We start from the raw sequence: 26342 nt of genomic DNA, 5'->3' as shown, positions 1-26342 counted from the left end.
TTGTTTGGCATGGTGGGGGGCGAGGTTGTAGGTTTTAAGCATAAATATGAAGTAGAGGAAGTTTGCGGGTAGCTTTGACTTTCTCCACAGCCTTTCTACACACCTACAGCACCACCAGATCAAGCATGATTAGAGCATGAGCCAAGGTTGCCATGGTCTGCGGTGGACGGCTTGGGTCAGGGGTGGTGCTGCCTTATCCAGGGCGTGCCTAAGGGTGGTGGAATAGTGTTTGGCAGCCAGATTGGGGCATGAGAGGAGAGCGATGGGGGACAGGGAGGACTGTAAGGTCTCGGCGAACTGTTTGGTGTGGACGGTCTGGAGGTTCCTAGAGGTGCGATAGGTGGGAGGATCTGGGAAGATGCTATGGTGCCTGATGGAGAAGGAGAGGAGGTTGTGATCCAAGAGTGGGAAGGGAGAATTAGTAAAGTGGAAGGCAGAGCAGAGGCGGAGGAAAATTAGGTTCATAGAGTTGCCGCCTCTGTAAGTGGGAGAGTCTGAGAGTTGTAATAGGCAGAGGGAGAAGTTGAATGTTAAAAACTGGGAGGCAAGTGGGGATATGGGGTCATTAGTAGGGATGTTGAAGTCACCGAGGATGAGGTTTGGGATTTTATAGGATAGGAAGTGTGGAAGTCAGACGGCAAAGTGGTCCAGGAACAGGCAGGTGGGACTCCAAAGGCCAGTAGATCACCACAACTTGCCGGGAGAGTGAACGGAAGTGACGTCAGATGCCAGGAGCAGCGCGCCGAGACAGAGGCACGAGCGGGGGGCTGAAGGGGACATCGGAGCAGCGCAGCAGCGCAGGAGCCGATACCGGCGCCGAAGCCAGTCTTTTTGACTACACCCTGTATATACAATGGGTCCGGAGAGTCTTCAGAGCCTTGCACTTTTTTTTACATCTTGTTATGTTATCTTTTGCAAATTTTAAAAATTCCATGTTTTTACCAAGTCAGTCTGCACTCAATACACTATAATGACAGAGTGAAAACCGAATATTAGAATATTAGAACATTTTCATTTTTTTTTAAATAAAAAACTATTTTTTTGCATTGACTTAACTATTCATATCCTTTGTAATGACACTTGAAATTTAACTCTGGGGGCCTCCCATTTCTCTTGATCATTCTTGAGATTTTTCTACACCTGTATTAGAGTCCACCTGTGGTAAATTCAGTTAATTAGACATAATTTTAAAAGCCACTGTCTATATAAGGTCTCACAGCTCACAGTGAATATCACAGCCAAAGACCTCCTGCACACGGGCAGAAATTCCACGGTGGGATTTCCCGCAGAATTTCCGCCCGTGCCCGCTGCCATAGGATTGCATTAGATAATGCAATCCTATGCACACAGCCACGATTTGTCCGCTTTAAAACACGCGCGGAAAACAAATCGCGGCATGTTCTTTTTCTGTGCGGGTCGCGCACAAAATGCATCGCACAGGCTTTAAGATGACATGTAAAATATTCCTCTATAATGTTTATACGTCCTGATAGAGCATATGGACAGGGGTTGTCTTCATGAGACAACCCCATTAAAAATGCTGCAGGACTTTAGGATACATGAGCCACAAGTGGGGATCAAGCTCCCTGCATTTGGCCTCTCAAGACATCAACAACTGCTGAAACTACTGTGTGCTAATTGCATCGGGATGTTACAACATTACTGGATCTTTGCACTGGGATACAATATATCACTGGCATTTAAGACTCCTTATAGACGAGTTGATTCTCATTTGCATAGGCGAATGAGCAGGTGATGCTGTCATCATCCGCTTGCTCACGTTTATGCAGCCTGTTAGGACAGGCAGATTCATCGTTGACTCATAGAATGCAAATTACTCATTTCTGCTTCAGTGTTGATAGAGGTCTGAAAGCTTGCTATAACATCATGTATTTTTGTTAGCCATTAAAAGGTATCATATCTACAAAATTACTTGGTTTCTCTCACTGAGAATAATCACACTTTGCTCTACTGGCTAACACCGTGCCAAACCTTTTTTCATTCCCTATGTAAAACACTGAACAAGAAGTGTTTAAATGGAAAGACAAGTGAACGAGTCAACAATGATTTTTATGCCTACATAAAATAAATGTTGAGCGAGAAACCAACGATTCTCGTTCGCTGTTCAGTCATTGGCTTGCGTTTAGACTGAACAATTATCATTCACTTTTGCTCATTTGGATGATTTTTTGAACGATAATCATTCCATCTTAAAGCTCCCTAGGACTAGGTTCACATCTGTGTTGGAGGCTCCGTTCTTGGCCTTCATAGCAAACTGTGTCAGATTCAACAGTTTGTAGTATGATCAAGAGCTCAAGGTTTTTCCCACAGCATTCAGTATGTACAATATATAATATGAGCTCAATGTTGCAAGTACACACGGTAGTAAAGGATAGGAAACTTTCCTGGGTATCCTGTAAAATGTTGCTGTCTTAGTAGCAGCATGGTTTTTCCTAAGATTAGTTTCGGGTGTGAGCTCGTACAGTAATTTGGCAGGAGTTACTGAGCTGACACTGGAAGACGTACAGTGTGTGGTATCCCGTGATAATCCTTTGCACCTGCTATACTGCTATACTGAAATTCTAGCATGTGCCTGCTGTCCGCAGAATATATTGGTGACAGTCTCTATTGCATTAGGCAGGCCTGTCTGAGCCACTATGTTACCTGTGTTTATACTTGCAAAATATAGCTTTCTATGGGCAGTGATCAAACTGTAAGGTCATCTATTCAGCAATGTGCCCCCTAGGTGTAGCTAAGGCACAGCTGGTTTAGCAATATAGTTGACTACTTTATTATAATGTTGTACTGGGTTCAGGAGGCAAATGAAAGATAAACTAAGTAATATTTTGCATAAACTTTGACCACAGATGGCGAGGCCCAGATATCACTATGCTCTGGCTTGTGTAGAACCAAAAATAGGAGAAGCCCTGATTCCAGAGCATGAAAGTTAGGAAAAAACCATTAAACTGAAACTAAGGAGACACAATGAGTATCATTTATAGCATTCCAATAATATTATCATACATTGCACATCATTCTCTGCATTTATTTTCAAAATGGTATGTTTACTATCGACAAAAATGTAATAATATTTTATAATATGTAGATTGCAAGCAATAGCGTAAAAAAAAGAGGCTTGTGTATCAAATAAGTTAAAGGGGTTATCTGTGAACAGTTTATTCTTCGAGAGCAGGGATTGGGTGAAGCAGGGCAAAGAAGGTGAGTGTATCTATATTGCAGTCCCTTAGACACTGACAGCTGAAATGCCCTTTCATCCTATCAAGACACTTCACATGAGACATTAAGGCTGGGCACACAAGAGCGGGACGGATTCCGCATGCAGGAGGCCCATGGCGGATTCCAGCTCTGAGCCCAACCAGTGACCCTGCGTACCTCCTATAGCTGTACTGCGGATGGCCGGGGAGGCTCACGATGGTCATGCACAGTACAGTTTGTTTCTTTTGTTTATTTGAATTTCTTGAGCTGCCACTTAGCGATGACACGGGCACCCGTGGCCCATACTCAATTACCATCAATGGAGGCAGTCCACATGGATTCCACGGAAAAATAGAGCATACTGCGATTTTTCTCCCACTTGTGGAATATGCAATTTGTATCCGTGATTGTGAATGAAAATGCGAAAATGCATGCCTTTCTTTGCCCCCGTTTTACCACAGATCATCAATCGCGTAGACAGCAATCACGTAGTCTACAATACAAATCCACCTGTGTGAGCCCAGCCTAACTGTCGGCTCCCCACAGTGCTGATTGACAGCCATTTGTGCAAAGTATAGGAAATCTGAAGGATTATCGTTCACTATAAATGCATGCCCCGACTGAACGACGAACGAGAATCTGTTCGCTTCTTGTTTATCATTCACTTTCTGAATGCAGAAAACTGAACAACTGATCAGCCTGTGTAAACAGGCAGTCGGTCACTTATGAACGACTGCCTGTTTATTGTTAAGGGAGGTGGATGGGCTGGAAGATCCCCGGCCCGCTCCACCTCAATTCACTAATGATGCTCGTTCTTGTGTAAAAGCACAGAAATAATTATCGCTCAGATGAGCTACCGGGCATCAGCACAGGTCATCTCATGTAAAAGGACACTAAGACATCAATCAACAGCAGGAGCCCACTGCTGAAGCTAATAATGAGGGTAGGACCACAGGCTGTGACTAAACACACACCACTTGTGGTGGCAAATTTTTGCACAATTACTTCCAAATCTAGTCAAAAGTCTTTTTAACAGACTTAAAGGGGTTTTCTCATTACTTAAAATTGCCTCAGAACCACTCTGTCTTTCCTGATTGTTGCTGACCAGGACATGTGACTGTTTCACAAACCACAGCAATGACCTTATATAGCCAGTGATTGGCTGCAGCAGTCACATGTCCTGGTCAGCAGCAACTGGGAAGGGCAGAGTGGTTCTGAGGCAATTTTAAGTTATAGGAACACCTCTTTAGTAATGTGACAGGCTTTATACCTAGAAAACAAACAGATACAAACATTAGGAGGCTTTTTCTTAATAATGATGCTTCAAAATCTGATCAACAACTGAGCTTCACTCTTTCATTAGGCACATGTAGGGTAAATGAATCAGTTGAAGGGCCTGGGAAGTTAAAATAATAAAAGCAACCATACTCACCAGTTCGTTTTAGGAGCAATCCAGCACTGCAGACCCTGCAACCCTCTCGGTCTTTGCTACTACCTGTCCTCTATAGCCAATCAGTGGCCGCAGCTGTCACATACAGTAACCATTCGATAGGATGCCCACATGAACTGCAGTGGTGAATTCCAGCAGGAACGAATGGGTGAGTTTGACTGCTTTTATTGTTTTAGCATATTTTGCAGCAATTTTTACAAAATGATCCCCATCCGGATAACCTCTGTAATCCATGAGGGGGTTCTCAGTGAATCACCGATGCAGATGTTTCAAACCACCCTAATTCAACAATCTGTTAGTCAATAATCACAAAATATTATATTGTAAGATACATTATTTGTAAACCAAATACACTGAATTCGCTTTGTATAATTGAGAGGGTTTTTTCTTTTTATCTTGCAAAATAAAACCTTTTAAAAATATTCCCTAATTATGTTTGTTTGACTTAAAAAATGAAATAAAGCATAGTTTATGGCTGATTTACAAATATATATGCTGTATGCAACTGTTGTGGGAGTTGTTAGTGAGAACCTTTCATAACTTCAGTTAAAGGAGAAAGCTTCTTCTTTGTTCTTTTGACATGTCAGTGTCCGTGATTTAATCCACTCTTGTTCAAACCCCTCCCAATGGCCTTTCTCGAATCCCATCTTAATCCCTAGTATATTTATATATCCATAGTGCATTCTCTCATCCTGGTATAAAATAGAAGATGCACTGTGCACTGAGACTTTTGTTTGGGATCATAGTTTACAAGCTTCCTGAAAGAGCAGCTATTTTTATAAAGCTTATAATCAGCCGCTTTTTGGAGTGCCGTTCTGATATCATCAGCCAAGATAGGGGACAGTGGTGCTACCTTCTAAGCAACAAGTTCCTCAACAAGCACAGCACTAAATGTGAGTAATCGCTTTTTATGACTTTTAGGTATTTACATTTTTGTTTAGGTTTACATTTCTATTGTATCTTTACAAGGATAATAGATCTAGAAAATAGTAAAACAGTTTATGAAGCTGTAGAGGTTTTAGTATTTAGACTGGAAGGCACAGAGACATGTAAGCTAAGTGACACAAGAGAGTATCTGGTGGAGTTAGCTTATAGACCGTAACAATCTGTTAGAGGAACATTACAAATGTAGTATAATACTCCAGTCAATTCAAAGACATAGTGAAACATGGGAGCACATAAATCATTAGAGAGTAGTGTCTTCTCTTTATTGACCAGGTAACTAACTAAACATACTCTTTACAAAGAGGAGTATCAAGTTGAATTCCACTACCAAGTTAAAAATCTAAAAAAGTATAGGAACTGAACTGATACCCTATCTAAAGAATATGCAAAGCTACATTGCAGATAACAAGGTTATCTACTGATACCATAGACAGATTTAATTTGATTAAATGATAGGAGTTATCAAATGGGCACAGAGCATTAACCCTTTCCAATCCAATTTGTATCCTGGTTTTATTAGGGGGTTTACTCATTTTCTGCCATTATACAAGGGCGCTATATGCTGGCTAAAGCCAGTACTGCATGAGGTGACACGTTGGATAGGCTCCAACAGCAGAGAGGCTGGCGATATACAGTAAGAGAGCCCTGACGGACGTCTTCCAACATTGGAGCTGTACAGCCTTAAATCATAATGTCTTCAGACGTCAGACACTGGATTGGAAAGAGTTAATCAAGTAGAGATGCAAAATATTGGCAAATGAATGGCAGTAACACTGAAAGGACAAACAATCCTATGTATTTATTACTTGATATGCATAAAACTGTCACTGGAACAAAAACAAGTACATGCCGTATAGGCAAATTAAACAAAATAGCTAAACATATTATAAATAGTGCGCTACTTATATATCACCATTATGATAAATAATAGCCCTATCCCGGTCACCCTAACAAACTGTACAATATTTGGCTGTATAAAGAATGGTGAAAAGAAGACACAAAGTGTTATTCTATTTTAAAGGCTAAAATACGATCCAACACTATGGGGTCGTAGAGGAGCTGGACAGTAAATATATCTGGTTTCCACTCTCATTTAGGGTAAGAGGAATATCACGGGGCGTATTTACAGTGTGCTATCTTGCCAACTCCATGAATTGTTATAACGTGAAGCAAAAGGCTTAGGATAAATATAGCATGACAATTTGAACATTGCGAAAAGTTATTTGTGTTTATGATTTCTTACTATAACATGGCTTTTTAAGCAGAAGAGGCAAGAAAACTTTCTGGCGAATTTTAGGAACGATAAAATAAGGTGAAGTCAAGGAGCATCTGTCATCAATATGCTCATCTTCTATATGCTTGGATCAAGAAATTAATTTTTACTGTATTCACCTAATCTTTTCTGTGATTTTCCTGAAATTAGGGAGACCTCCTGGGCTACCCATAAAACATCCAAGTCTCCTGCACTAGGGGAGTTTACTTTTTATGCATGCTTCTATTGACGTTATTGGGAGCTGTATATATATGTATATATATGCAATATGCATGCAGTGAGCTCCTCATTGTGATGGCTCAATTTGGACTGAATTTTTTTCATTACCTTTAGTGGCTGTGAAGGGAATCATATTTGGTCCTGTTTGTGAGGGGTGGGTAAAAAAGGTATAACTTGAAGCTTCTGGGCCCAATTGCAAAACCTGTACCAGGGCCCCAAACTTTAATTATTAATAGTACTGGCCTTCCTATATGGTGAAGAGAGGCCTTATGGGCCCCCTAAGGCTCCTGGGCCCGGGTGCAATCGCATCCCTTGCATCCCCTATAGTTATACTCCTGGGTAGAAATTCTCCTAACACTATTTATGTGGGACAAACAGTTGGTTGCATAGTTTATTGGGGGGGGTACTCTGTGGGCACTTTGGTTGTTCTTTATGGCAAGTATGTTTTACACAATTCTAATAAATGCCCTTTATCCTTTATGGCCCTGTTCATAAGGCAGAATCAGCGGTGGATAAACAGGCCTGCCTCATAAACCATGGCAGAAAATAGGGGATGAGCCAAGGTTTTCTGTTGTGTGAATATTCATTAGTGGTCCCTCTGCTGTCCAGCCTTCTTCTAACATTTAGCAGCTTCCCTTATAAGCTGACAGTTGATTAGCCTGTCATGTCACCTTACATAAAATTGGTGATATACATGTTGGAAAATTTTTGATGATATTTGTATCTCTCATTGTTATTATTGTGAAGCCTCATCCAGAGGGCGCTTGGCATAAAACACATTCAGGAGCCAGTTTAGTATCGATAAATCGAGTGGCAGCTCAAAGACAAGTTTGAAGAAATACATCTATGTAGTCAGTCTAGCTTTGCCGGATCTGGAATAATACCGTTGATTTCAACTCAAATAATAACTAATATGTATACCAGAATGAATACATAAAACCATATTTCTAGCAATGTGCAGACGTTTGCTTTGTGAGGACTGAGTTAGCAAATATACAAAGGAATACATTGAACTGAAATTTGAAACTACAATGTAACATTTAGACAGATGTCATATTTTCCCTTTACCAGCAATACTCAGCAGCAATCTATTTCTGGGATGGAAGAAAGCAGTAGATATGCCCGCCGGGAAGAAGAGTCGTCTGAGCAGAACAAGCGCAAACTGCAAATGGAAACATCGACTACCAGGAAGAAATTTAGAACAAGGTCAGTCTATCATAAACTAGCTTCAGCTGATCTTAGCACAGCAGATGGATTATTCTAATAATAAGGGGTGCATAGGTGTAGGGTTCCAGATAATGGACAGCGCACGACTGGCTTGTGGCAGCAATGCACTCAAGAGCCTCGACTTTGTGTAAGTCCACGCTGCTAGCAAGGTAATTTAGGGTTAACACATTGTTCATTGTTAATGGCTACTAGGTTTTAGGCAAACATTGTGACATTAACAACCTACAGTCAGTTAGGAATTCATTTGCTAATGGATGTAGGTGTATTTGACCCTGTCTTTCAGGCTGGTTTCATGAAACTTTAATATGGCTATATTTTAATGTCCTTATAATAGTTGCTACATCCAGTCCCCTGCTATTCTGCTGAACCAAACATAATTGACTGTCTCTCTATGATGAAACTTGGGGCCTTGCTGTGCCGTACCGCTCTGGCACTTCTCCAACTCTAGGGGAACTGCAGCTGACCCATGCACTGCTGCTAATCAGGCACCTCATCACTTGTTCTGACTTCAGTTGACCAACACTTTCACAATGAACGAGCCCAAATCTAATTTTTACATAGGCCACTGACAGGTTCTTCGGGAACCTCAGAGAATCTAAATGAACTTTCCTAATCTCTTGCGTCAAAACACTGCCCTATTAAGACTGCAATTCACCCCTTTCCGACAACGCTGTGACGCAGTGCTTTAGTGCCACAATGCTCACAGCTATGTCTCATTGAGCTCCTACACATCCCGTGCTGATGCTGGCACATCCTCCTGGAAGCCTAAAAAACATCATTCCTACTACCCAGTAAACAGGGTTTGGTGGCACAGCCGCATACTGTGACCCTCCGGCTCACTACATCTCAGTACCGAAGGTGCTCCAACAGTGCAGGAGTGCACAAACCACAGCGAAAGATACATGGTCTGCCAAATGATACAATCCATTTAAAGTTCATAGAGATAAAGTAACAGTGTGTTCCTTTTGCTCTTAAGGGCTTACTTGTATTGCCAACCAGCCTTCTAGATCTGATGCTATGAGTCACTTTAATAAGCTGTTCAAATTTGGTTTCAACATAAAACTTAGTCATTGTCTAGAAATATTGATATCTGTCACATTTTTATTATAAGGGTATCACATTTATTTATGTATGACTCCCACTGGTTAAATCCATCAAATCTAAAGGTATATTCAGAAAAGGGGGAGACTTGTGGCAGAGATTTCAGAGACTGAAAATCTGTTCCTTACATCTAACTGGGGTCATTTCTGCAGCACATGTGTAGATTTCTGCAAAATGCATGTGAATATATCCTAAATATGCTTTATAAACTATTATTTCAGAAATTACTATTCAATTATTATTCAAATTCTCATATATATTAGAGACATTTTTATTATTTGTATAGAATTCTTTTGAGAATAGGAGAATTCCGTGACACCAAAATCAATCATAGCACAGATGATGGAACTGGACTCATAATATTATTGTCATTGGCAGAGATCCTTCTTAATAAATTATGATATCACAGACTATAATAAGCTGGTGCTATGTCAATTACTGTAACCAGAACTGCTAATAAACTGTTACTTTTGGATTGTGATTACAGTGTTAGCAAGGTCTTGGCAACAGCAGTACTGTGAATTAAGATCACACATAAATTGACTGGATACTTAGCAAATGATTGAAAAGGTATTGGGCTGCATTCCCACACAGTAAAAGCTGCTTAAATCATGCCCAGCTGCAACAAGATTATGCAGCTATTGACAGCCATGGCTGGATAAGCTATAAGCGTTTTTTTCTGTGTGGGAACACAGCCTTAGGCCTCGGTCAGACGGGCGTTTTTTCACGCGATTTGCGCATGCACATGCGATTCGCGCATATATAGACCCAATGCTTCGCAATGGGATCGGTCTCAGCTATTGAATGACAGCTGAGAGCTGCCTCTGATTGGTCCCTGCGCTCAGCCAATCAGAGGCAGCACTCACTCACCCATTCATGAATTCATGAATGGGTGAGTGAGAGCTGCCTCTGATTGGTGAGGGCTGTGACCAATCAGAGGCAGCCCATTCAGCAGGCGGGGATTTTAAATCCCTGCCTGCTGAATACTACACAGAGCAGTTCAGGAGAACTGCCAGCCGGACGCGGCTGAACTCCATCTGCAGGGAAAAGGTGAGTGTATATATATATTTTTTTAATTTTTACACATTTTAGGATGGTTTTCAGGGAAGGGCTTATATTTCTAAGCCCTTCCCGAAAATTCATCCCGCGCTCGCCGGCAGCCCATTGCTTTCAATGGAGCTGGCTGTATTCCCGGCTCCATTGAATTCAATGGGCAGACATCATTCTCATCAGAGGATAGCGGGCAGCGCTGGGCCATTTCGCCAAATACGCTGCTAGCTGCAGATTTTTTTTGGCGAATCGTCGGCCACGGTCATGCAATTTGCGGATGCGCATCCAACATGCGATCCGCAAATTGCGCGAAAAAACGCCCGTGTGACCGAGGCCTTAGGCCCGGTCACATGTACGTGTTGGATTCCGCATGTGGGAGGCCCACGGCGCATTTCGGTTGTGAGCCGGGCAGGTAACCCAGTGTACCTCTCAAAACTGTATTGTGGTTGAAAGTGTGTTGTGAATTGAAATGTTTTTGTTGTGCGTTATGTGCGCACAAATACTCCCATGTGATGCTGGCCTTAAAGACATAATTCAACAGGGTGTAGTCAAATAGACTGATTTAGCGATATATCTAAATACTGTTGTCTTTCTGATGGCCTCCTTCTACTATGACAGAGGCAAATCATCCAAGAAGTCATCCACTGTCATCTTCAGGAGATTTAGCTAACGATCCATGTTGAACACAGATCCAATAAAGTGACTACACCAAATTACAAGCCACACGTCAATTTGCATTTTCTTCTCATTGGGTCATGCTCTTACTAGTAAGTTGCACTGAATTAGTGCTTCTTCATTCACTAAAACGGTCCCACAATGCTAGCATCAGCCCTGGACTGCACTCCATGCATGTATCGTAGCAGAAGGAGCCCATTTCATGTATGCTTCCCTTACTTCTGTCTTACCGAGACAAGGAAAGCGGATTTCAGCTTCTCACATGTAACACTTCAATTTTGCAATTGGGTTTTACTCTTTGTTTCTTACAGGTGCCACAACACAAAATTGAAATCCATGTTCTTGGGGCCCCCAAAGCCCCATGTGCCATACCACTCGTGTAGCACATTCATGCTTTCCTATTTAAGTATGCTATACTTATTTCAACACTGTACACTAATATTGAGATATAGCACTGGATCAGTCTTTTTGACTACACCCTGTATATAATGCATGGTTAATTTAGTTAATATTTTATGTAAATCTTTTATCAGTTTATCTTAAATGGCTTCTCTGAGTTTGGGCAAAAAACTTAAGTGATCACTGTATCTGCTCAAGATGTGTATTATATTGACTTAGCTAATTTGACCCCCTAAAGCAGATCCTTGGCTGCACAATAGGAAGTGTGCATGGATGCATTTAGGCATAACATTAGAAAGATAAATTCTCAAACCTAAAACTCAGAAATTTAAGCATTAAGGAACTTTCCAGGATTATAAAAAGAAAAAACTGTGCTTTTTTAACGAAACAGCGCCACTTGTTTTCATGGGTTGTGTCTGGTATTGCGGCCCAGCTCCTTTACTTGAATAAGGCTGAGCTGCAATACCAGAAAAAACAAGAATGGCTTTGTTTGATAATCTTTTTTACTTCAACAACATCTCATTAGTTAGTGACGTCTCCTATGGTTGTTTTATTTTTGATGTTTGCTCATATCTACCAAATGTTCAAATGTCTCCAAGTTTTGTATCTACTTTCAAGAAGTTGCAAGATCAATACTGTCACACAAAAAAGGTTGCTTTAATCATCATCTGTCACCCTTCTCACCCTCCATGTACTGCTCAAGAATGTAGATGTCATGCCAAGAATTTAAAGATGTTTGCATACCATGATAGAATTACATAGGCTTTAATCCTCTTTGGCATGGAAACACTGTCCTCATTAGAATAGATTTATTGGTCCTTAAAGGAAAATGACTTACATTAGCTATCCATGTAAAATAAAGAAGGATGTTATTTTTCAAAGGACTGTCTACATTTCTACTGGCCAATGTACATGTCAAAAATATTCACCATCTTGATCATGTATGAGAAAAACTATGACAATCCAAAATGAAAGTGATTAATATGATGTGGAGCAGTGTCTGCTTGTATAGATGTGCATCAGCCATATTAAGCGCTGTGGAAAGTTGGCGCTATACAAATAAAGATTATTATTATATGGTGTATATTATTGGTATGTATAAATTTAATAACATAAACTAATCTTTCTGACAGAATTAGTCTGAGGTACACAAGAAACCCAATTTATTCCACTAATAATTTGCTATTTTGATGAGTTATTCAGCAGATCCTCACATTTTATACAATAGCAAGAAGATGTTTAATTAAAAACAGTCTTACCTGTTGCTCACTTATCCAGGATGCCTTGGAAGCAATCAACAGCCAAGCCAGAGAAGCTGAATAATTTTTACTTCTCTCAGTCCCCGGTGTGGGACCAAGATGACGCATCTGTAAGCTCTTGGGGAAGCTCCCCTGTGTCTGAATCTGCGATATGCATTGCCTAAGCATGCCAAGTTCAAGGGCTTTAGGCAAAGGAACAACTCTGAGACATCGGTTAGCAAGACTTTTCTGCCAAGCCTCGCCAGTTCGCTCGCAGACCAAAGGAAATCCCTGTGAAAGCCAGGCGGGAATCTTTACAACAACATGGTCATCATCATCTTCCTGGCCACAAGCTTCAAAGTCACTTACTTCCAAATTATGAGATGAGACTAAAAAAAGTTTAAGTCCCTATATTATTTGCTAATCATAAATCTGAAAAGTTATTGGTTTCTCACCTCAAAGTCAAACATCTTAAATCTGTATTTAATTTGCGAAAATAACAAAGGAAAACTTACGAATCCTATAGATATAGCAACTAGCTTTCAGGATTATTGTTTGGCCTTGTATAACCTAAAATAACCTTACGTTCCCAAGTGTAACACAGCAGATTCAAACGTTTCTACAAAATATTAACCTACCTACTCTCTGAAACCAATAGGGAAGTCCTTGACTCACTAATTATGAGGGTGCAAATGTTCAAAGATATACACTCACTACCAATTTGTAAATCACCACGCCCGAATGGTCTTATGAATGCCTATTATAAGACTTTTCAAGATACCTTATCCCCACACTTGTTCAAGGCCTTTCAGCTAACGGTTATGTAGGGCTCCTTTCCTAAAGAAAACCAACAAGCCTTAATAGTCACTCTTCCTAAACTGGAGAAACAACCAGATGCCTCCAGAATTTTCAGCCTATATTATTAATAAATACTGATGTCAAAATTTATGCAAAAATATTAGCATTCAGATTGGGCCCTTTCTTACCATCGTTGATTAAGGAAGATCAAGTTGGTCTTGTGAAATGCCAACAAGAATTGGATAACACTAGAAGGATTCTAAATCTTGCACATTACATTGATTCCCCAAAAGCCCTGCGGTTGTCCTTGCTCTGGACACCGAAAAGCCATTTGATCATATAAATTGTTTTTCACAGCTCTAGAAAAAATGGGTTTTAGTGGCCTTTTTCTCAAAGATATATCTGCACAGTGTTGAAACCCTTCAGCGCAAGTATTTACCAACTGGGCTTTATCAGACAATTACAAAATTACAAATGGCCCCAGGCATGGTTGCCCTCCGTCCTCACTGATCTTTATACTGTCCCTGAAATCATTGGTGCAGGTTTACCTTAATGAAAGGAATACAGATCAGAGTTTGTTCCCATTTAATATCATCATATGCTATTATTATATTATTTTGAGCTTAATGGATCCAATACCCTCTCTTGAAAACACAGTGGAGGTCATAAAAGAGTTTGGACAGATATCTTGCTACAAAATAAATGCAGAAGTCCAAATCTTGCCTATGAATATCTCTAAAGACTTATCACATTATCTACATAATTACATCCTTTCGATTAGCAAAACAAAGGTATAGTATAGCTGGGTATAGCAATAACTCTATCAATATAATTTCAAAGTTATGCTAAAAGTATTGCAGGAAGTAGCCACCTTTAAAATGCTTTTATTGCCAAAATTGCTATACCTATTTTCTACTCTCCCTATTGAACTACCACAAAGATATGAACAGGATCCTATCTCAATTTGTCTAGACTTAAAGGGGTTGTCCCGCAGCAGCAAGTGCGGTTATGCACTTCTGTATGGCCATATTAATGCACTTTGTAATATACATCGTGCATTAAATATGAGCCATACAGAAGTTATTCACTTACCTGCTCCGTTGCTAGCGTCCCCGTCGCCATGGTGCCGTCTAACTTCAGCGTCTAATCGCCCGATTAGACGCGCTTGCGCAGATGGGTCTTTTCCCTTCTGCTCGGTCCGGCAGCAGCGGCGTTCTGGCTCTGCCCCCTTGTACGCGTCATCGCGTAGCTCCGCCCCCATCACATGTGCCGATTCCAGCCTCCTGATTGGCTGGAATAAAATTCTTGTTTCTGCAAGAAAAGTCCGTGAAGGATATTCATGGTGATATGTCGCAGACATTGGGGGATCAATGCCCTTTATATTCTACAGTTAAAAACTGGGTTGCCAGTGGAGGCACAGTGGTTCTCCTCACCTAAAGAAGTTCAGGGTGCAAAAATCAGCCACTAAGGTGATGGCGTCTGTGTTCTGGGATAAGGAGGGCGTGCTGCTAGTGGACTACCTTCAAAATGGTTCCACCATCAATACAAGGTATTACATTGAACTTTTGCACCAATTGAAGGCAGTTCTGAAGGCCAAAAGGCGCGGCAAGCTGTCCAAAGGAATCTTGTTCCTGCAAGACAACGCCTCTGCACACACACTGCGACCACGGCAAAAATGGTTAAGTTAGGCATCCAGCTGGTTGCCCACCCACCTTATTACCAGATCTAGCTCCCTCCAACTATCATCTGTTTCCAGACCTGAAGAAACACCTCAAGGGTACCAAATTTCACAACATTTCTGATGCCATGGCTGCTACGGATGACTGGTTTTAGGCACAAAGAAGTGTGTTGACATCAGTGGAGATATGTGGAATAAATGTAAAGTTTCATCTTTCTATCTCATTTCTTTCTGGGTAAAGCCAAAGACTTATCAGCAGCCCCTCGTATTCCATTTCTCTCCACTGATTATCTTTAAAAGGCATGGAAAAACTTCCATGATTTGATGAAACCCCAAAGTTCTCTCCAAAGGGCATATATTACTTTAGACTTGCTTCAATATGCCATCCAATATGACAATGTGCAGTCTTTATATTATTACATAAATACAAGTTCCAGTATAATGTATATTGTAATATGCAGTATTCGAGATATATTTTAGTGGTTTTCTATTCGAATTTAATAAGGTTGAAAAGTTCAAAATATTGTTTTTATTTTTAATTTCTTTTTTATTTTTCAGTGAGGAAGAGCTTGCCAACATACCTGTTTCCTCCATAGATTATTCAATAGCCAGAGCAGAACAGACCTTGAGATCTACATTGTAAGTGAATCCTCTTGTCAAATGCCCAAATAAATTAGCTCATTTTATTACATAGATTAATTGCCAATGCTGATTTAGCTTCTCATTGAATTAAGCCCCATTTACACGCAAAGACGATCGCTCAAAATTCGTTCAAAAGATAGAAAGAATGACAGTTTGAGCGATCATTTTGCATAAGCTGCTAATGGGCACTAATGCCCATTAGTAGCCTATTAGCTTTATTTGCATGTACATGAGCCTCCCTTCACTGTATGCTGATAATAGCAGGTGGTGGGTTATCTGCATACAGCACCTTTGTTCTGCTGCGGGACTGCAGCCGAATACAATGTTATCAGCACTCCTGTGGAGAATCACAGCATGCGGTCCCTGCTATCAGCTGACTGGCTGAACGATGGCTTTTAAACTCAACATAAAATCATTGTTTGGCCAAAAAAAGCAAACGATGGTAAACATATTTCTTCTAGCTGTTTGCGCTGGACTCATCAGGGATCAAAAGATATCAGTTTAGCTTTAAATTTAATTTAGCACTCTCATATATCTGCATGTGGCAGGCTAAACAAATCTGGCACATGATTCTTAATACGTGTATTTGTAGCCATCCTTGTCAGAACACACACTGGTCATGCCAGGTAGCGCTAGTATAGCGAAGAAAATTTTTCTGGAAATTGTTTTCGCCCAGATTTCTTATTTTCAATAAATTACGTGCAACTGATCAATAAGCTAGCAGAATCAAACACATATTTAAATTTATCCAAAATACATTGATCCAACACTAAATAGTAGTGACACCTACAATTTTAGAGAGGCAAGTCTTACTTCCTAAGGCCTCCCTCACACAGGGCGTTTGCAAAACGCTGCCTTTTCAGCTACCTTTTCAGCTGCCTTTTCAGCCCAGCTGAAAACGCTGCCCATTCATTTCAATGGGAGACTCAGCTGAAAATGCCCAAAGATAGAACATGCAGCGCTTTCAAAACGCAGCGCTTTTCAAAGCAGCGTTTTTTTAGCCCTGTGTGAGCAACCCCATTGAAATGAATGGGAGCCTTGTACAGCATTTAGAACAGGGCTGAAAACGCTGCTGAAAGCGCCCTGTGTGAGGGAGGCCTTAGGCCTCCCTCACATAGGGCGTTTGCAGAAACGCAGCGTTTTTCAGCGCTGCGTTACTGCATATTCTGCCCCGTTTCAGCAGCGCTGGCATACTTTATGCCAGCGTTTTGGCTGCTTTTTCAGCTCGGCTTAAAAACGCAGCCAAGAATGCTGAAAAGAAAAAAAAAAGTAATACTCACCTAGCCGCTGCAGGCCAGGTCACGGCCGCTGGTCTCTGCCGCTGATCCGGGCTTCCTCGGCACTCCCAAGTCTATTGCCGGAGGCCAGGTTTGAGAATCCGGCCTCCGGCAATAGAATGCTGTGATTGGTTGTCGGTGCTTGCTCGATGCCCAATCACAGCCCTTCATTGACTGTCTCAGCCAATCAGAGCTTGCCGGCGCTGATTGGCTGAGACAGTCAATGAAGGGCTGTGATTGGGCATCGAGCGTGCCGATAACCAATCACAGCACTCTATTGCCGGAGGTGGGGTTCTCAACTGGCCTACGGCTAAAGACTTGTGAATGCAGGGGAAGCCCGGATCAGCTGCAGAGACCAGCTGCTGCGACCCGGACTGCAGCGGCTAGGTGAGTATTAACTTTCTTTTTTTCTCTCTACCTAGCTGGGGCAGATTTTCTGGGGAGGGCTTCTATTGCAAGCCCTCACCCCGAAAATCGGCGAGCGGTTAACGCTGCCAAAAACGCGGCACCAAGTGTTGCCGCGTTTTCAGCAGTGCTAAAACCGCTGCCCATTCATTTTAATGGGCGACGCAGGGCTGAAAACGCCCCAAAATAGAACATGCATCGCTGTCAAAGTGCAGCGTTGGAAGATGCTGTGTTTTCAGCCCTGTGTGAGCAGCCCCATTGAAATGAATGGGAGTGTTGTACAGCGTTTAGCGCTGGGCTGAAAAGGCAGTGCTAAACGCTGTATAAAACGCCCTGTGTGAGGGAGGCCTTAGTCTTACTTCTATTGTGGGTAAAATGTTTGAAGAGTTTCTAAGAGATGCTATCCTGGATTATCTCAAAGAAAATAGCTGTATAACTCTGTATCAGCATGGGCTTATGAGAGATCATTCCTGTCATACCAACCTGATCAGCTTCTATGAAGAGGTAAGTTCTAGACTGGATCGGGGAGAGTCATTGGATCTTGTGTACCTGGACTTTTCCAAAGCGTTTGATACTATGCCGTACAAAAGGTTGGTATATAACATGAGAATGCTTGGTCTGGGCGAGAATATGTGTAAATGGGTAAGTAGCTGGTCAGTGATGGAAAGCAGAGGATGGTTATAAATGGTACATACTCTGATTGTGTCACCGTTACTAGTGGGGCACCACAGGTGTCGGTACTGGGCCCTATTCTTTTTAATATATTTATTAATGACCTGGTAGAAGGATTGTTCAGTAAAATATCAATATTTGCAGATGATACAAAACTATGTAAAGAAATTAACACAAGAGAAGATGCAACGAGATTGCAAGAGGATCTAGATCAGTTGGGGGCTTGGACAAAAAAATGGCAAATGAGATTTAACACTGATAAATGTAAAGTTATGCAAATGGCCAGAGGAAATACATGTCACCATTACACACTGTGGGAAGACAGCTCGGTAGAGTGCAGGTTTGCGTGGTGTTCGGCAGTTAGAGACAGAGACACATTTTTAAGTCCAAGTACAGGTGTGACCTGTATTTATTTTTTCAGTCCAATAAATCAAAAGAAAATACAGCCTTGGCTTCAGGTATGAAAACAACAAGACTTTTACCTCCAGTAGGTATAATAGACTGCCTGGGTCCAGCAGCTATCCAGTCTCTTGTGACTGTGAGAACTGCCACTTATATACCTCTTCCTGGCCCACCCTCAGCACCTGTGCTGATTAACCTTGCACATAACCTGGAGTGGAGGAAGTGGAATGGATGGCCCCACTACCAACCTGCCATCCATTCCAAAAATCCAGGCCTAAAGACTTTTAAAGAAAACATCTCCAGCAACTACCTGCTGGAGATTACATTGCACTCCTGGACTTCCATGTCTCAAACAGTGGGACATGAACTTCCTCCAGCCCCACTAGGCATAACAGCGGAACCTGGGGGCAACGTAATGACCATCTACTATCACGCCCCTCAGTATCTCACAACACTAAATGGGAAACCACTGGGAAATACTAACATGGAAAAAGACTTGAGGGCTTTAGTTAACTGTAAGCTTAACTGGAGCAACCAGTGTCAGGCAGCTGCTGCCAAGACAAATAGGATCATGGGGTGCATCAAAAGAGGTATTGGGGCACATGACGAGAACATTGTTCTTCCTCTTTACAAGTCACTGATCAGACCACACATGGAATACACATTGTGTACAGTTTTGGGCATCGGTACTGAAGAAGGACATATAAGAGCTTGAGCGGCTACAAAGGCGGGCAATAAAGTCATACATGGAATGGGTGGCCTAGAATACCCAGAGAGGTTATCAAAATTGGGATTATTTCGTTTAGATAAAAGATGCCTGAGGGGCAACCTAATAACAATGTATAACTATATAAGGGGACAATCCAGAGATCTCTCCCATGATCTGTTTATACCCAGGAATGTGACTGTAACAAGGTGGCATCCTCTACATCTACAGCAGTGTTTCCCAAACTTCAGTCCTCGTAAACCCCCACAGGTCATATTCTATATTAAGAACACCTATGGCAATGTCTGAGCCACTGGCAATAATTACATCACCTGTAATACTAAGAAAATCCAGAAAGCATGGGAAAGACCTGTGAGGGTCCATGAGGACTGGAGATTGAGAAACATTGGTACAGAGGAAAGAAGCTTTCTACACCGACATAAAAGGGGGTTCTTTTCTGTAAGATCAGTGAGACTGTGGAACTCTCTGCCTGAGGACATGCTGATGGCAAATTTGATAAAAGAGGGGCGTGGACGCCTTTCTTGAGTGAAGCAATATTATATGTTATAATCACTACTAACTTTAAAAGAGTTGGTGATACACGGATAATTCCAATTGGCAGATTGGAGCCAGGGAGGAATTTTTTTTCCCTTAAATTGGGAAAATTGGCTTCTACCTCATTGTTTTTTTTTGCCTATCTCTGGATCAACATTGGGGGGTAATAGGCTGAACTGTATGGACATTAACATTTTCTCTAAACTACTCCTATTGTATGTATTACATAATATGTTTTGATAGTTAGTGTAATTACTGTGCGTTACATGTAGTGTTTATAGTGGACCACAACTGTACAGGTCGCCAGATGTGCTATTTTTATGCTACATTGTAACTAAATAAGGGCATTAGTTAAACTTAATGAAACCTGATGAAAGTTACTGACCAATGGTGAATGCTTCTGCAGGGATAATCGAATTACTTGGAATTCCACAGACTTGTGGTTGGGAACAAGAGGACAGAAGCATGTTGGTTTCAGAAACAATATGGAGAAGTTTGAAATCACGGTGCTTCAAGCATGCAGGTCATTACGTGTTAGAGCAGATCGCAGAACCTTGCGTGAACAAGTAAGTACTTTGATTAAACTCATATTTGCCCTTTTCTTTATTTACCAACTTTGGGGTGAAGTGATTGTAGCAACTAGTGTTCCTGAAGAACATAAAATACAAGTCCCTTCTATTCAAAAACATTATTACTTACTGGGCTAAAAGCTTCTAATGTACCAGTCTGTCACTCATTAAGTTCATGTTTGTTCTACCTTCTTTTTTTTTAATTTTGTTAATGTTATTTATTTAAAACCCTCAGTATTTCATACTTGCAGCGTCCTGGGAATTAATGTCACACTAAAATATTAATAATAGAATGTGCCTAAAATGCTAATAGAGTAAGCAGAGTGCTGCTTGCACACCACATAATGCATGCTCAGCTAATAAGATTTATCTTTTACATCCTTTTTCATATAAATGACAGCATAAATACAATTCATCAATAAATGAAAATCATCAGCAAGGTGTCTTAATATTAAGCTTTGATAGTCATAATGCTAATTCAGCTCACATAGTAAAAGTCTACATGGAGGAGAATGTGAAGATTGCACTGGTAAGAGCAATGACTGCATGTCAGCGACATTTTGGGGGTTCTCCCCCTTCTTCAAGCAGAAGAAAAGGAGAGGACCCCCAAAATATCACTGGCATGCATTCATGCTCTTATTATAGCTATCAAAGCTGATATTCAAACAGTTTGGCAAATATTTCCATTTATCAATAAATTGTATTTATGACATCATTTATAAATAAAAGCAAGTTGAAAAAGAAATAGTAATCAGTCATACATGTATTTTGTGGTGTGTATGGAACAATTGAGGATGGTGAAATCCTCTTGCTGCACGTCTTTCCAATGAGGAGTTCCCTGTGGACTGTTATTTGTGAGTCACAGTGCTGCTGACGGACTAAACGGAAGAACATTAACGCAGCTATGACTTATGCTCGCCTCTTCCTGCAGAAGCAGCCATAGGTGTCTAGCAACAAGGAAGTGTATGCCATAATCCAGATCTGTAGACTGCAGGAATGCTTATCTAAATTCTACTTAGGATTCACATGAGTGCAAGCGTATTTGAACGCGTTTTTGCAGAATGGGTGTTGCATATTTGTTTGCACATTAGTATATTTCACTGTACCAATGCTCTCAGCTATTGAAATGGTCAATTAATTTAATGAATTTAAGATGGGTTTTTTTCCCTTCAGAAATGCGCAGGAAAATAGAGCATGCTGCCTATATGCCAAATACGCACATGTGAATGAACTCATTGAAATCAATGGGTTCTATTTTCTACGTATTGCATGCACAAATTTTCTGTGTGCAAATATGTTGGTGTGAATCCAGTCTAAGGAAGAATTCAAACAAGCGTGGTTTTGTCCCCTTACACTGGCGTGATAATCACAGTCGAATAATAGGACAAAACAAAACCACTGATCTCTATGGGATTTCAGTGGTTTCATTTTCACCACCTCTCTAGGACCAGATAGGACAAGATTTTCAAATCTGCAGCATGTTCTATGTATTGCAGAAATGTTGTGGATTTACTCCGCAGTGTGCAATCATACTGTTAGACCAAAATCACAAGGGCATATTTGAGCATGCAAACTTTGTGCACACAATACACAGTGAATAGAAGCCACGGACCTTCAGTGGGTTCGCTCACATGTGAGTATTTTGCATGCACAATTCTGTTGCGCGAAAAAATTTGCAGCATCTTCTATTTTTCTGTGCATTTACGCAGGAAAATAGAACATATGAAAGTAATTAAGCTAATTGACCATTTCAATGTACAAGACCGTGGCTGCATGTTTTTCTGTGCATGCAAAAAGTATATTAAAAGCCACAGTAGCGTGTGCAAAATGGCAGCCTCTGATGTGCAAAAACACACCACAAATGCGTGCTCATGTGACACAGGCCTTAGGCAGGGCTGTATACCCGTTTTATGGTCCATAAAATCAATCTATAATCCATAAAACTTCAAAATCATGCAACGTGATACATTTAGGAAACAGTTAAATTACTTAATAATAGAACAATTAAAAAAATTAAAAATCATGTTTCTTGAACAGCGGTATACAGATGCTTTCTTTTTTATATGCAGTTCAGCGATCTTTAGTGCAAAATCTACTTTGATGCATATCATAAGGCCTCTTTCACATCACAGTATTTTACTTTACTAGTATTTTTCAGCAGTATAAGCTACAATAAGGAATGTAACCTACAGAGAAGAAGTGTAATGGAAAGATTCGCACTCTTGCAAAGTACGCTCATTGTAAAAATGCACTCATTTGAAAAAACATCCCTCTTATACAAGGAGTTGTTGGAATCCAATAAAACTTTCTCAGTGTGATTGTAACACTGATATAAGTAAGTCATTACAATATCAGAGCAAAAGGATAATTTATTGTGGAAAACTGAACACTTGAAGAGAGGCTCCAGTACCCTGTTGTACCACCTCTAGCTTGGATACAAGATGTGATACGGGGGAAATGGAGGCTCTAGTAACCTGTTGTACTACCTCTAGCTTGGATACAAGATGTGATACGGGGAAAATGGAGGCTCTAGTAACCTGTTGTACTACCTCTAGCTTGTATACAAGATGTGATACAGGTGGGCATGGAGGCTCTAGTACCCTGTTGTACGACCTCTAGCTTGGATACAAGATGTGATACAGGGAAAATGGAGGCTCTAGTAACCTGTTGTACCACCTCTAGCTTGGATACAAGATGTGATACGGGGAAAATGGAGGCTCTAGTAACCTGTTGTACCGCTTCTAGCTTGGATGTAAAATGTGATACAGGTGGACATGGAGGCTCTAAGGCTCTAGTAACCTGTTGTACCGCCTCTAGCTTGGATGTAAGATATGATACGGGTGGGCATGGAGGCTCCAGTACCCTGTTGTACCACCTCTAGCTTGGATACAAGATGTGATACGGGGGAAATGGAGGCTCTAGTAACCTGTTGTACCACCTTTAGCTTGGATACAAGATGTGATACGGGCAGGCATGGAAGCTCTAGTACGCTATTGTACCACCTCTAGCTTGGATGGAAGATGTGATAGGGGCAGGCATGGAGGCTCTAGTACCCTGCTGTACTGCCTTTAGCTTGGATACAAGATGTGATACTGGCAGGCATGGAGGCTCTAGTACCCTGTTGTACAGCCTCTAGCATGGATGTAAAATGTGATATGGGTGGGCATGGAGGCTCCAGTACCCTGTTGTACAGCCTTTAGCTTGGATATAAGATGTGATACCAGTGAGCATGGAGGAATACAGGTTCTGTATGGTATCCTGTGGCATATCACTCCACATTTGTTGTAACTGAACCTCTAGATTGTGCAAACTCATAGGCTGTCGAAGTTGGTGTCCCAGATGATTCCATACATGTTCTAATGGCAATAAATTTGGCAACCAGGCAGGCCACAGAAATGTGACAATGTTGGGAAGACATTCTTGTGACACCCTTGTGTGTGCGGCCGAACATTATCCTGCTGAAAAATGCCTCTTGGAAGCCGCCATGAGAGGAACACATGTGGCTGCAGGATGTCCTGAACATATCGCAGAGCTGTCATTGTCCCTAGTACCACTAGTAGGTTACTGACTGTCGTATGTGATGTCCCCCCAGACCATCACACCAGTACTGGGAGCAGTGTGCCTCTCCACAGCAAAGGCAGGATTGAGGCTCTTACCCCTAGGTCTCCAGACATGAACACGGCCATCTTTAGTACCCAAACTAAACACAGATTCATCGCTGAAGACCACTCGGTTTTGCTCTGCAACAGTCCAGGTTAGTCATTTATGACATCACTGCAAACGAAGGCAACGGAGGATGTCTACAGCAGTACATGTTATTAATTTCGTGAGACCAAATTTTCTTCAGCCAAGCACCTGGAAATGGTCCCAACAGACACCGAGGCCTGCAACAATGGTGCCACCTGTCTCTGGATGGCGGACAACGAAACATCTAGAGCTGCTCCTGCTTGTCAGATGATCAAATGATCCTTTCTACTGGTGCTCTGTCAAGGGCATCCTGAGCCTGGTCACTTTGTATGCATGTTGTCACACATCCACTGGTCCCAACACCTTCTAACAGTCTGGTCAGAATGGCCCAGGTGGAGGGCAATTCGTTGATACGACCATCCAGCTTTTTACATTGCAATAGTGCACTTTTTCTCAAACTCTAGACAGCACACCAAACAAGGAATCCAAAGTTTAAGAGAAATGCTACTCTATTCTAGATACCTTCACAATACAGGCAATGAATTTCTCCACCTGAATCGGCGGCTTCATCATGCCAAGCCTTTGGATTCCTGGCTTTAGCGTGGTGTCCTGTGTTTCCTTGGTCCCTCTGTAGTGGCCCAGAGGGTCCTCCAAAATAAACAACTATATCAGCATCCTGTTCCACCTTGCTATGTGCTTTAAGGAAGCATAGAAGGTGTCGTCCGTCGGAGGAACCCTGTTTTCCCCCTTCCTTGCTTTAAAAATCAACAAAACTGCTTAGCGAAAGCTCATCTACCATTGGCTTTTTGTGTGGCTTTCCCTAATTGGTGGAGAAAACAGAACCTGAGACAGAACCGGAAATACACCAGAGGCAGAGGAGAGGGGTCAGAGAAAAAGTGCGGGAGAGAGAGAACAGAGGGAGAGTGAGTTGGATCGGAGCAGGAGGTCAGAAAGCGTGTCAGAGCCAGTTGCCAGAAAGAGAGGAATAGCCTGGAGCAATCCAGAGAAGGGAGTCACTACAGTTCAGAGATAAAGTACCCGGAAGTGAAAACTTTATCTAATCTACACCACCCAGAGATAAAAGACAGTGGAGTACAAGAAAGTGTGGAGCCACCTTGTTGTCTTAATCGTGAGTTATATAAACCCTCGTTGAAAGTCAAAGTCGGGAGTTTCTACAAGGGCCCTTCCTAAACTGTCTAATTTAAACTAAACTACTAAATCCACCAGTTACATAAAAAGAGAAGACCAGCTTCTAGCTAGTGTAGAAAGAGAGAGCGTTGAAGAGATTGTCATTGTCAGAATTCAACTGTATTCCTGCGTCATTCTGCTTGCACAAGTGTATCTTTGGAACTGTATTGTGCTCTCATTGGACTGTGCTGTATTTCTTTGCCTCCAGCAATTGTGTTTAGTAAACTGTGCACTTCCAGTTTTGCTAAATATCACATCATTGGACTTGTGTCAACTTATTTCCGCCATCTAGATGAAAGTCCAACTGAAGTGCTGACGTCACCCGTGACAAATACAAATTTAAAGAAGAAGACCCATATACAGGTAACCACTTAATCAGCGTTGCCTGGAGAGGCCTCTCAGGGCCTTGGCAAAGGGTTGCACACGTACGTCTGGGGAGGAATCTGGTAGAGCCACTGTGGCAAGTGCCATCTCTACCCCCGCTAGCTCCTCAGTGTAGGCCTTGTGTCTCGGTCACTACAACTCTACACAGCTTTCTCTTAGAAGCAACATAAGGACATGCTTTGTTCTACATCCTTCCAGGTGCGCTCATTTGCTTTATCATGTGCACCTCTTTATCTTATGGTTCCATATACTAGGTGCTTCTATATTATTTTTTCAGTCACCCTCTCAAACTCAGTTAAAAATCTCTTCAATGGCATTGTAGAGGCCTGTTTAGTGGTCAACAAGCTCAACACAAGTGGAAAAAAAGAGGTTCGTTAGACACAAGTAGCCTCTGAGAGCCCTTTTAGAGGCCAAGGGTGGAACCACTTTTAAGGGCTCAGGTGGCAAGACTGTTCATCTAATCACTCCACAACTCTAATTATTTGTATATTTGCCTGAGATGTAACTGCAAGCCGAGTTTTGCAGCAAAATGACAACTCCTTCCAGGTGCTTGATTTTTTTTTTACAAAGAGTGTACTAGTGTGTG

General features: G+C 41.5%; 1 protein-coding gene across 1 annotated transcript in view; it reads left to right on the top strand.

The window, feature by feature from the left end:
- Positions 1-5484: 5484 nt before the first annotated feature.
- Positions 5485-26342, top strand: part of MYOM3 (myomesin 3) — a 129812-nt gene continuing 108954 nt past the window's right edge. The window contains exons 1-4 of the mRNA XM_066575073.1: positions 5485-5559; positions 8175-8309; positions 15828-15908; positions 20335-20494. Of these exons, the coding sequence (XP_066431170.1) occupies positions 8203-8309; positions 15828-15908; positions 20335-20494 (348 nt within the window). The 5' untranslated portion in view covers positions 5485-5559; positions 8175-8202. The remainder of the gene's footprint in view (positions 5560-8174; positions 8310-15827; positions 15909-20334; positions 20495-26342) is intronic.

Source organism: Eleutherodactylus coqui, chromosome 1 (genome assembly GCF_035609145.1).
Source record: "Eleutherodactylus coqui strain aEleCoq1 chromosome 1, aEleCoq1.hap1, whole genome shotgun sequence".
NCBI classification, from domain to species: domain Eukaryota; kingdom Metazoa; phylum Chordata; class Amphibia; order Anura; family Eleutherodactylidae; genus Eleutherodactylus; species Eleutherodactylus coqui.
Note: the sequence above shows the minus strand (reverse complement) of the source record. Positions and strands in the feature narration are given on the sequence as shown.